Raw genomic sequence first — 12441 nt, forward strand, 5'->3', positions numbered from 1 at the left:
GGAGCCGGGATAGGTTTGTGTGAGGTCTGTGTAGGTTTGTGAATTCAGTGTTCTGGGATACATGTGCTTCATTCATTCTGTAGTTAAGACTTTGATGAGGTCCTCTCATGGATGTGTAGCAAAGAACAAAAGTAAACGTAGAACAGGTATTTGGAAGCTATAGTGATCTTGTGTAATTAGTGCTTCAAATACAGGCTCTCAGGTGCTGTTCTCCGTGACAAATGCTTTGTGCCAGAAATAGTACTGGAGAATCAGATCAAAAGAGAGAGCAAGCAGAGAGCAGTGTGCCTTCTAATGGCTAGTACTAATGGTTACTCAGGGAACCTCATATTGCAGTAGGGGTGGTATGCCTTGGGGGAGTTGCTCTTATGGTATACTCAGTCCTCATTTTATTTTTTGGAGAAACTGTGTAACTGTAGCTCTGGATGGCCTGGAACTCTATATGTAGACCAGACTGACCTGGAACTCACAGAAACTCTCCTGCCTCTGCCTCCTAAGTACTTGGATTGAAGTTGGCTGTCATCCTCCTGTCCCGTGATATATTTTAAAGATGATGCTCAAAGCTGGGTCTGTAGTGCAGTCCTGACTGAGGAGGAGTCTGAGGAAAGAGGTTGAGGGATTTACTGGGAGTTGAGGCTGGGCTGGGCTGTGTGGTGTCACCTTACCTCACACAACCAAATCAGTTTGGAGAGAGAATTAAAAGAGAACTCTCGTGAGATTCTTTTGAAGGTTACTGCTCGTGTTTAAGTCAGAGGATGACTTGGAAGTTGGTTCTCTTCCCTTCATCATGTAGTTTTCAGGTTGTCAGGCTTACAAGTGCCTTTACCTACTGAGCTACCTGTGGCCCCCAGTCTGAGTTTTTGCTTGTTTGTTTTTGTTTTGTTTTTCCTTAGAGACACAAGCAACTATGGACATTTTCTCCTTACATGTTTTTATCCAGGCTTATGGAGAAGTTTTGGAGGGTCTATGATCCCTTGGAAATTAAGTGTATATTTCTGGGCTAACGGGTGTTTTTTTTTTTTTTTAATTCTTTTTAAATTCTTTTTAGAAAGAAGGTCTTTGCTATTTTTTCCCCCTCAAGAGGCAAAGTGCTTCTGTTGGAGTCTATCAACTTAGAGAGTACAGGTCGTCCAAGGTTGTGCTGGACAGCTCCTGGGGCAGCCTTAGGTAGCCTGTGTGGGTGCTGTCCAGCCCCTTGCTGTTTTGTTCTTGTTTTTAATTGTGTGCTTTGAATGTGCTTCTCAATTCAGAGGGGGTCCTACAATTGACAAGAACTTTCCTTTTTTTTTTTTTTTTTTGGTTAGTCTATACAACGCTTGTGTGTTCTAGAGCGAATGACAGTAGATATTGTTGGAAAAGGTGGAAGTTAGTGGAAGAGCTGGTGTCCTAGTGTGGTTCGTTCAGCCTTTGGTTCTGAAGCCATAATTAACTGGCTTGAGTTCCAGGTCAAGGAGGATATGGTATACATTAAAGCATTTACAGTTCCCTTGCGAACACGAGTTAAAGCTGACTAAACAAATGTCCTCTGGTGTGCTCACTTTTGCCAGTTAAACTGCCGCTTATTTTATGTCACAGATGAAATGCCTACCATGCGTGTCGCAGTCTAGAGAGCTTGAGGAGAACATGCCTGAGAGTGGACTTTTCACCTTAGTGTTTTGTGTAGGTATAGAATATGAGTGTCAAAAAAGAATGTGCTAGAGTGAAAACTGACGAGTGATTGGTTGGAACTCTCATCCCGTGAGTAAAGCTAGGGAAAGACAGATGAGCTGAACTTACCTGTAGTTGAGTTTTCGTAGTGTCTGCATGATCCCAGCCTTTGATAGCCTCACCGTTTAGCTTTTTTTGGGGGATGGAGGGATGTTGTCTTGATTAGCTTTGTTTATGAAATTAACCCAGATGAACTAATGTTTTCCTTTTCAGAGAACTTAAAGAACACAGTTTGCCTGGGTGCCTTTAAATTAAGAAGTGCCATTGCAATTCAGTGTCTTAGTGGAAGAACCAGAAATCAGTTTACTTGGCCGAGGCACCCCAGACTCAGGGCTCTGGGCAAGGTTGCTGGGTAGATGCCCTTTAAGAAGTTTAGTTAGTAATTGCAAGCTTTCTTCTGACTTGGCTGTTCTCCTAGGGTCCCTTGCTATAAGGTGATTACCCGAAGGGAAATGTGCAGACGTGGCTCAAGAGTAGAGAGACGCTTGGGTTTTATACTGTAGATCATGGAGAACCGAAGTGTTTAAAATTCAGCATTTCTTCCCAATCTGTGGGTTGTGATCCCTAGCTACAAAAATATTTACATTGTGTTAATTCCTAACAGTTGCAAGGTTACAGTTAGGATGTGACAACAAGAATAGCTTTGTGTTTGGGGGTCACCGCAACATGAGGCACAATATTAAAGGGTCGCAGCATTAGGAGGGTTGAGAACCGCTGGCTTAGTGGTTCTGGGAACTGGCGACATGTCTACATTGTGAGTTGCTCTCTTTTACCACGCAGATACCAAAGGCTGGGATCACGTAGGGACTTTGAAAACTCAACTACATGTACGAAGTATTTTGTCAGAGAAACCTTTGGAGGAGTGTTATCCAGGTTTTGCTAAACCTTTAGTCTCTCCTCAGATGCAAGGCATAGAGGGATTTTGAGTAAAGGTTCCTCCTCCTGCAATTTTGGGAACTTGATGGCCCTGTGGTGTTTTATAGGCATTCCTTCAAGAAACAAGCTGAAGTAATGAGAAGACAGTATGGAGGCCCAGTCCCACAGCTCCACAACCACTGAGAGGAAGAAAGCTGAGAATTCCATCGGGAAATGTCCCACAAGAACAGATGTCAGTGAGAAGGCCGTGGCCTCCAGTACCACTTCAAATGGTGAGTGGCCCCCCAGCTCCTAGCAGCCACGCCGTGGTTGGTGCTGTGTTCTCCAGTTCCTGAGCTGAGCATCAGCACCTGGGCCAGTGATTGCTCAATGAGAGGTTCACATGGGCCAGAGGATGGTGTATGGGTAGGCAGGCTTCTGTAATCTCTGTTTTGGCACTCATAGACTGCTCGTTTTCTTCAGAGTCAAAATATGAATTGTGATAGGTTATTTATTAAAAAGAAGTTCCTGTTTTGGCATTTTGGAAATCATCTTGATTAGTGTGGTAAGAATTTAAAATGCTTGGATGCTTTGCCTTTCACTTGGGAAGTCTATACTAGTCAAAATAACACGGAAGTTGTCAATTTATGGCAGAATCTCTCCCACCCCAAATTTAAAGTTGTCTACTGGAAGGGATTTTTAATTTTTAACAGCTTTAAGATAGTCCAATGAAGTCCATAAACTTCATTGTTGGCTTTGTAATTTTTTTCATTTAATTGATTTAAATTTAACGAATTTAATAGAGATAGCGTAGAGTCACCATTTATTTTTATCTTTTTGCATTTTAAGCAAAGTATTGAGAGGCATTTCAGTTCAAGCACAGAGTACTGAATATAGACTCCAGCATCTCCAAAGTGGGAAAACCAGGCTCAAGGTTTATGATGACATCCTTTCCTTTTCCAGGCTTTCCCACAAGGTAGGCCATTGATGACTTTGAATTTTGTAGATTTCAGTCATGTCTGCTCTTTTCAGTCAGATTGCACTCTGCTTTTCTGTGTGCCCTCAGGAAGAATAAGTTGACACAACCTCCTAGTTCTGGACCCGCCTGCCCTAGCTCACTGATTTGCCTGAGTCAACCTTCTGTCTCCTTCTCCGTGGTTTTATAATTTATCTGTTTTAAGAAAGTTTTTACTAGGTTGACCTAGTAAATGTGCAATCAGAGAGTGAGCTAACTATAGCCCAGAACCTTTCGACTGAGGACAAGTGTTCCTGAGGGTCTGGCTGCTGCTCTGTGTCCATCCATGTGTGCCCAGCTCTGCAGCCCCTTTATCAGGGTCTTGACATTACTATGGACTGTACCAGAGGGAGGGAGCTGGCTGTCAGTCTTGCAAGCCAATGAGACCGGGTGTTCATTGATTTCCAGGGAGATATATTTATGTCTGAGTTAAAATAATGGATTCACTTCACCTGCGTGTGTATAAAAATTTGTCTGTATTGCTTCCTTTATTTGTGGCCTTTAAACCCAGGGCTCATGCTTGTTTAATACAGGTTGAATATTTGTCTCTTGTTTCCCCACTGTTATTGAAAACCTATTCTACTTCAAAAATATGCAATTTTGGTTCCTTTATTTTTTTTGGAGTTTATAATTTTAGGCTAATTTATTGTTTTATAAGTAGAAGCAATACATAAAGTGCTGCTGGTTATTTGGTGGTTGTGATGCTGGGTTTATAAGAATAAGAACTTTATCTGTGTTAACCTTAAGGAAACTCCAGTTTTGTTAATCTTCACGGCACGGGGGTGTGCAGCAGTCATGTGGGTATTTCTGAGTGAAGGGACAGTGAAGGTTGGTAGAGAATAACCATGTGGAGTGTTAGAAGCCACTGTCCTGTCTGTGAGCCCCCAGTGGTGTCATCAGTGGTTTCTTGTGGGGAAGATGCTCTTGCCTACATGGATCTTGCTCCCACATGGAGACTCATATTGGTCCTCAGCGTGTCACCAATCAGTCTTTGACAACAGCTTCTCCTCATAACCGTGTTAAGGGTGACTGGAACATTACCAGCCTGAACCCAGTGGTGGCCTGGTTCAAAACCTAGCCAGAGAAAGGACAGTATTGATGACGTAATCACAGACTTGTTAGCTAAGCCTTCCTTACCTGATCAGCCTGTACCCCTGAGGCCTACAACCTGTCTAAACGTGCAAACGTGCACAAGTTCTGTCCCACATGGGCGTAAATACTCACTAGTCACGTTTGCGGGGCACATGTCTGAATGAGAGCCGTCCCATGGTAGTTTTTCCAAAATTCCTTATCTTCTGAGGATTTCACTGCTTTTCATTTGGAAACAATAGAAAACGCAGTGAAACAGAAGAAAGAAAGAAAGAAAAAAGGAAATGTTATTTCTAAAACTGGTTTTCTACCCAACAGATTGATCCCAGGAAAATAAGCAAACACATTTTAAAAACAATAGACAAAACAAAACAGAAAAAGGCCAGTGAAACCAGGCATAGTGACTCGTATTTGTAATCCCTGTATTTATTTAGGAGGCTGAGACAGGAGAATTGTGAGTTTGAGGGTTGCCGAGGATGTGTGATGACAAAACAGGATCCTTCTTCTTTGCTTATGTGAATGCTGATAATTACAATGATCTTTCCCTCTAGAGTTCTGCTGTTTTCACCTAAGGAACTTATCTCTCTTTATTGTACCTGGGTTGTGATAGGGGACGCGGATGGCTGGGACTGCAGTCTCTGTACAGCTCACTCTCGGAGACACCCTCCCTGCTCATGTGCTTCCTTCCCTTCAGACTCTTGCTTTGGTGTCAGGCAGATCAGTGTATGGACTTTAGTCCCCTGCAGCTTGGGTGACAGCTTTCGGCAGGCAGTGGTGCAAAGATCAGTGCTGTGTATGTGCCGGCCTGTGGTGGACATTGTGGTAGTTTCTGTCTGTCCGCTCATCAGTCTGTTTATCCACCTAACGCCTTTCTCCACAGACAGTTTAGAAGTACTTAGATACCTACACTGAGATCATTCACAGAAGTTGGAATCATTGCGATGCCGCAGGAGGGAGCACAGGGATTTTGCACCTATTTTCCAGAGGCATGTGCTTGCTTTACAGTTGTCCTGCCGTGGACTTTGTCAAAAGATTTACTTCTGATATCAAGATGCACTTACCAAGTGAATGTAAAGTGTGAATTTTCGATTCCACCCAGTTCATGATTGAAAGTAAATAAGCTGGGAAGTTTTGTTATTGAAGTTATTGGTTAAGTCGACTTAATTGACTTTCCCAGTCATTATGTGGTATAATTTGTTCTTGATTGTGAACACCCCAGCCAAACCACACACATTCCACTGCATGTCCCTACAGGTCTGTTTTCTTGCTTTTCTCAGTTGAGTGTCTGCTCCTAGAATTTTGTTTAAACATACACAGACACAGCCAAAAATGTATGCTTCAAAGCCCTTGAATAGGATAGTAAACAAACATTTGCTACATGAGATTGAAATTTAAAATAACACCAAGTGGAAAACTGTGCTCTAAATCTGGAATGGGGGAAAGAAACCAAGCCAAATCAGATTTCTGTAGCGTTCAGAGCCCACATCTACATGCAAAGCCTCCCATGATCTTCACACAGGCACCACACTGTATGCCAGGTTTCCTGTATGCACACTTCAGCTTTAGGCATATAGTGCTCTTCATGAAACAGAAATGACACAGGAGATGGTTTTTAGCTTTCTGAATGTCCTTTTTAGGTGCAATTGTGATTTAAGAGGTTGTTCCTTGACAGCTAACAGGATGGCATTCATATATAAAGTGTGCATTTAGATACTAGGCCTCACATTGATTTGAGACTGTCCAAGTCTGCAAATAAGGTCGACTGTAGGGAAATGGCTTTAATGCTCTCTGTTTAGGCAGGATTCATTACTTTCTAAGCTACATGTGTTTTCTAAGTAATGAGTTTTAAATACACATTTCTTCTGCTTTACATGTTCTAATTAGCCTATAAAACTCCCTCTATGACTTGAATACTTAATTTAAAATGTTTTGCCTTATTTTTGGCCCATGAGTATTTTTTTGGGGGGTCCCTTGATAGTTTGTATTAGCCTACTACTTTGCTTCAAACAAGCATGGTAGCACCCACCTTTAATTTCAGCACCCAGGAGACAGAGGCAGGCACATCTTTGTGTGTTAGAGGCTAGCCTGGTCTACATAGTGAGTTTCAGGCAAGCCAGGACTATGTAGTGAGACCCTGGCTCAAGAAGCAGAGAAGCAAATTTATCATGAATGATCCAGGCTGTGGATCTGAGTTTGTGGTAACCACTGAGATATTTCATAAAGTGGAAAACCAAAGCTGGAAGATTCATTGATGGGACTTTTTATTTTTTATTTTTTTTTTGCCTATAGCTTAAATGTTTTTTGAGGTTTATGCTTTCAAACGGTCCAGCACATAGGTATTAATGTATGTGATGCCCACTGGACTTGTAAATAGGACTACATAGTATTAATTTGTGTGATGTCCCTGTTGCACTTGTGACTAGAAGTTCATAGTGTTAATGTATGTCATTCATGTATGTCCATTGCTCTTGCTCCAACTTTTGTTGCTCTGCACCATATGGTCATGCCACACTGACCTTTTCTCAATGTTGAGTGTGCTTAGAAGCAGGCAAGTAAAGTAGTTTACTCCAGACAGACCTTAGATTTTGAGTTTTAGATTTCCACACGTTTCTTTGCTTTCCACATCCCATTTCTTGGGTCATGTAAGATGGATGGGAAGGGCCGGGGGAGGGGCCGGACGAGGGGCCGGACCTTCAGGTACTTTGCGTTTTACATTACAGGGTTCTTATGTGCACATGCAGGGTTTGGATCTGAAAGCGTGGCATCGGCTTTTGTGATGCCAGGTACTAGCTGTGTGAGTGAGGGGGTGATTACTCTCTTAGGGTCTCGGTTCCTCATCTGTTTAGCAAGATAGTAATTACTCTACTCTTCAAGGACTTATCTGGGGAAGGCCTCTCCTTCCACTGTATTGGCTCCAGGGATTAAGCTCACCTCATTGGGCCTGGCAGCAAGCTCCTTTATCCTCTCAGCCACCTCGCTTGCCCAGGTTTTCAGATGAAAAAGGAAAATGTTTGGCAAAAGTAATGATGAACTTGCTGGATCCAAGACGTTTCATGAATCACAAATCTAACCAAGCCTGCTCATCTTGAGGAAGGATGGATAAAAGAACAAAATAAAAAAAAAGGAACAAAGGTCCTTACCTTCTTTGTGAAAGACTCCTTAACTTAGAACGGAAGGAAGATAATATTTTTTTTGTTTGTTTTGTTTTTTTGAGCACTTAATTTTAAGAAAATGTATTTAGATTTCTTAACTCTTGAACACTCATTGTGCTGATTGTGTGTATTGTGTTGGCAGTAACATGCATGTACTCATTTCTCCCTATTTTCTGGGGTGAGGGATCCCTTTCTGAACGTCATGCCACTTGCACTGTGGTTTTTGCTGTATTAGTGACATTTATTTTACTTGAAGAACTTTTTTGTTTGTTTTTTAATCCCAAATAACTAGTGATGAATAATCTCACAGCAACTCTGCTTTGGGCTCCAAATCCATGTACCCCTGAGCCACTCTGCCCTCCATATTAGTTAGCTATACTGTCTTTCCTATAGTCTTCCAGGTTTGAAACCTCACTGTCACCTTTTGACTCCCTTCCAGGCACATACTCCCGTTAGATGTCCATTTGGTCACTCGCCCATATTTCCCTGCATCCCGCCATACTGCATCATGGCCTTTACATCATCAGTGCACCATGCCATGCCAATCCCAGTGGCCTCTGCTCATCACTCAGGGCTTCTCATGCTCGGCACATGCTCCTGCCAGATTAACAGTGTTGTGATCCCCGCCGTTTAGGTTCCTGTTCCGGAATCTTCCGTGACTCACAGCTGCCTGCAGGAAGAAGCGCAGAGCCATCAATTTACTGCGGACCTGTCTTCTAAAATCTGACACCAGCCTGACTCTCTGATCTGCTCATTGATTAAATGCAAGGACTCTTTGCTTTGCTCATGTATTTCTGCATAGACTGAGAGTTTGGCTAATATCGCCCTGTGTTTGCTGTCGGTTCTCAAATGTGTGTCCTCAGTTTCTCCATGGCTTTTTTTTTGTCCTTTTGGAAACTGCACAATACCTTTTAAAAGTCTATTTATCATTATTATTTTAATTAATGAACTTTGTTAGAGTGGTTTTAAGCTCAATGAAATCTTGAGCAGAAGGTCCCTTCCCTTTCTCTTCTTACTAATGTTTTGTACTATATGTTTTTTTTGTTTGTTTGTTTTTTGTTTTGTTAGAAATGGTGAATTAGCTAAAAGCTGTAGTTTGCATTGGAGTTCACAGGATAATAAGAGAGAGAGGTGGGATCAAAGGTGACTGAGAGGTTCCAAGCCTGGATGATTGCAGCCAAAAAAAAAAAAAAAACAAACAACAACAACAACAACAAAAAAGGTTTTGATCAATGCATAGCATGTATCCACCTTTGCAGTATCGTTGCCCTAAAAATCCTGTGTTTTATGTGTGTATCCTTTCTTCTCTTAACACTTAATTTTGAATTTTCATTCAGCTCCCGTAGAATAGCACCTTATTTATCTGCTTTACCCTCCACACCTTGCTCCACTGCAGAGTTTATGTCTGAGCCTGCCAGGCCTGTGGAGCAGAGACAGGGAGCATGTGCAATAGGACCCGTACTACTGATGGTGTAGCTTCAAGCCAAAGTTTAAGCTTTAGTCTCGGCCTGTGGCCACATGCTTTCTGACTGCCACAGTGGGTACACAGATATTTCTACTGGTAGTAGCTGACTGGGTGTAATTTGGTAGGCTTTAACTCACTGATAAATGTTATCTCAGTCCTTTCACTGTAGTAATGTATGTAGTATCATTTGTTAGTAATCCAGGAATGGCTAGCTTTTAATATGCTTTAGAGAATCAGCCAGTATTTCTGCATACGTTTCAGACATGTGGTTCTGGGGTCCTATACTAGCAGGTCAGTGGACAGTGGCAACATAGGTCAGGGCAGGCTGCTTTAGTTGTTGGTCTAGATGCTGCCCAAGCTTTAATGAATGAGGTCCTCATTTGTAAATACTCAATGAGAATATGGGATGGAATCTCATTTTTTAACGAGATGCTACATTAAGAACAAGTCCTCTCACTTTTGAATATCAGGATTAGATTTCTTTTAAAGGAGGACCATCTAGACGCTAGTGTTGTCCCAGAGCAGAGAACACCACCATCTTGCCCAGTTCTGGCACCTTGGTCAAATGAAGAGCGCAGCGTGTGCCTGCTCTTGGAATGTCCCTGGGTTGCCTGTGATTGCTGTGATCAAGTGGTGTGGGCATTTCATCGTTTAGAAACACACTGGTCAGAATCAGAAACAACCACCAAACAGTGGACGCTCAAAGGGCAGGAGGCCAATTATGGGAGGACAACTCCCTCTGGGTGGCTGGTGGCCTCCCACCTCCCACTAGTCTGAACCTGCACCCTGCCAAGAGTGGTTCCTTTTTCTGTATGCTTGCAGGAGGCAGGGTGGTGCTGCAGAATCTCCCTCTGTGCACAGAAGCACTTCCAAAATATACCTGCCCCTGCTTAAGTTTACTCCCTACATTCTTGTGTGGTGAAAACCATGCTTTGTGGTCATCATTTCCATGACTTCGGACAAACCAGGTCATTTAACCATGACCGCAGTCAAGGCAGAACAGTGTCCCCTGCCCTAAATTTGAACATAAATTTGGACTTAAAAGTCAGCTTCTTAGTGAATGCATTTAGTGGCGTCACTGGCAGTGCTAGGAAGTGTAGAAACTGCAGTAGTTGTTGGAAATTGTGTTTCTTTCATGTTTTTCAAAGTCTGTCTTTTAGGCCCGTATGTAAAACTTACTCCTGGTATTTTCCTCTTTTTTTTTTTTAATTCTTGCACATTTAATCTTAGCAGAGCTAGGAAGCTACCACAAACTGCTGAGAAACTAGGAATACACTTCCTAGTATCTGTCAGCTTGATTTTTTTTTTTTTGAGACCACAGACAAGTTGTATTTTGGGCCAAAATACAAAAAATTTAAAATTCCAATTTATGTTGAAAACTACAGGCAGCCATATTTATAAGGACTTTTTGTTGTTTTTGTTTCTTTGAGTTATTTGCATGAGAAAATTAGGATGTTAATATCTAACACAGCTACAACCTACAGGAAAAACAGGAAAGTCTTTGCTAAGTCAGGAGACCAATCTCTTCCCTCTCTCTTTCTTCCTGCCCCCAGCACTCCTTTTTATTTCTGGAAGCTTCTTCTTTTTCGTCTTTGCTTTTATAGATAGGACTTCATCTCAGGTAGGGAAATTTTTATATAAAGTTATCCCTAAACCTGCATTTTTTTTTCCGTGCTATCCTCTACTCCCCCACCCTTTCTTTGACTTTTTCCTCTTCTTGGTCTCTTTCTTCTTTTTCTTTTTCCCCTTCAGCTGTGGAAAGTTGAGTTCCATCCTAATTATGAAATCTTCCGAGACCATTCCCACATGGTTCTGTAAATGGTAGCTCCATCCCTGTTCTTTTCATCTCTCTCAGCTCTCCGGCTTGACAGCTGAAAAGGTCTGACTGTGCCACACAATGGTTTGATTGGTTTCTCTGGGGGAGACTTTTCCCTGCCTCATCATTCGCCAGGCAGGTGGACCAGAAAGTCTCTTGATTCTTTTGTTGCCTCTCAAAGTCCGAGGTCTTTGACTGAATAAATCCGCCGTCATGGGATAATTTGCTAAAAGGAGACTGAGAGATGCCAGAGAAAAGCCTCCTGACTTGGGTGCTGCATTAATGAAATAACGGAGCCTTGGAGTTTGCAATTGAAAAATCACTAGGAATGCAATGGGTGGAGATGGGCTTCTTTTATTTCCCATAATAAACTTTGAATTCTACCAGTGAAAGCATGGCTATTGTTTTGCAGGCCTGCAGGCCTTAGTGTGTGTGCATTCGTACCCATGTTTAAGAGGGCAGCCCTGCCCGACTTTGTTGGGGTGCTGTGTCTACTTAGTCACTAGATTATTACTAGTGGATAGAAAGAATTCCATGTGACAGAGCTAAGGCTGAGTTAACACAGGACGAAAAGTAATTTACAGATAGGCTGTCCCCAGCCATCTTTGTAGCTCCTGATAAGGTTTCATTTCAGAATGGATAGGCGACATTTCCACTTACGGGCCCATTCTGCGACATCTGTGATAACAGCTTCTGGATCCTAATTGAAATTGGTTTCAAAATGGATTTTCACTTTTCTCTGTCGTTGGAAAATATTGAATGGACTCAGAGCTGCCACAGAGAACCCTAGACCTTGGAAAATGGAGCAGGAAGCTAGGCTCATCTTTCATAACAGTGCCGATGATATGACAGTTTTGTTATCTGTCTTATTAATGAAATCATTGATCACCTGATGAGGGAGCTAATAAACTACAGTCCACTAGCATTCCTGAAGCTCAATTAGACTGCATTACAAACAAGGAGGGAAGAGAGCAAGCAACAGTAGGGGCCGCACAGTAAGGGTCATTTCAACTTTTCATTTCCTCAGCAAGCACTTTGGATGGGGTCATTTTTGGCTAGTGGCATAAGTGCTGAAATTTGTATAAACCAACAGTATATTCAGGAGTTTTCCTTTTGATCCATGTAGAATTACTAAACAATCCCCTAAGTAAAACAAAACAAAACAAAACAAGAAACAAGCAAAAGAACCCAAAAAAAACTAAAATGCAGCAAAACTGATTTTAAAAATAGTCCTGTTTTCATGAAGTAACTTTGAGTAGAAATGGAGGTTCTGCATTATACAAGAAGGGCTTTGAGATGGGAAAATGGCAAAGCACTTTTCCGCAGGACGCCTCCTCCATAG

The 12441-nt window shown here is 42.1% G+C and overlaps 1 protein-coding gene across 2 annotated transcripts in view; it reads left to right on the forward strand.

Moving 5' to 3' along the window:
* Nucleotides 1-12441, forward strand: part of Gli3 (GLI family zinc finger 3) — a 271582-nt gene that overhangs the window by 11143 nt on the left and 247998 nt on the right. For both annotated transcript variants that reach the window (XM_060372711.1, XM_021640081.2), the window contains exon 2: nt 2691-2855. In XM_060372711.1, coding sequence (XP_060228694.1) covers nt 2732-2855 — 124 coding nt within the window. In that variant the 5' untranslated portion in view covers nt 2691-2731. The remainder of the gene's footprint in view (nt 1-2690; nt 2856-12441) is intronic.

The sequence above is a fragment of the Meriones unguiculatus genome, chromosome 19 (genome assembly GCF_030254825.1).
Source record: "Meriones unguiculatus strain TT.TT164.6M chromosome 19, Bangor_MerUng_6.1, whole genome shotgun sequence".
In the NCBI taxonomy this organism is placed as follows: domain Eukaryota; kingdom Metazoa; phylum Chordata; class Mammalia; order Rodentia; family Muridae; genus Meriones; species Meriones unguiculatus.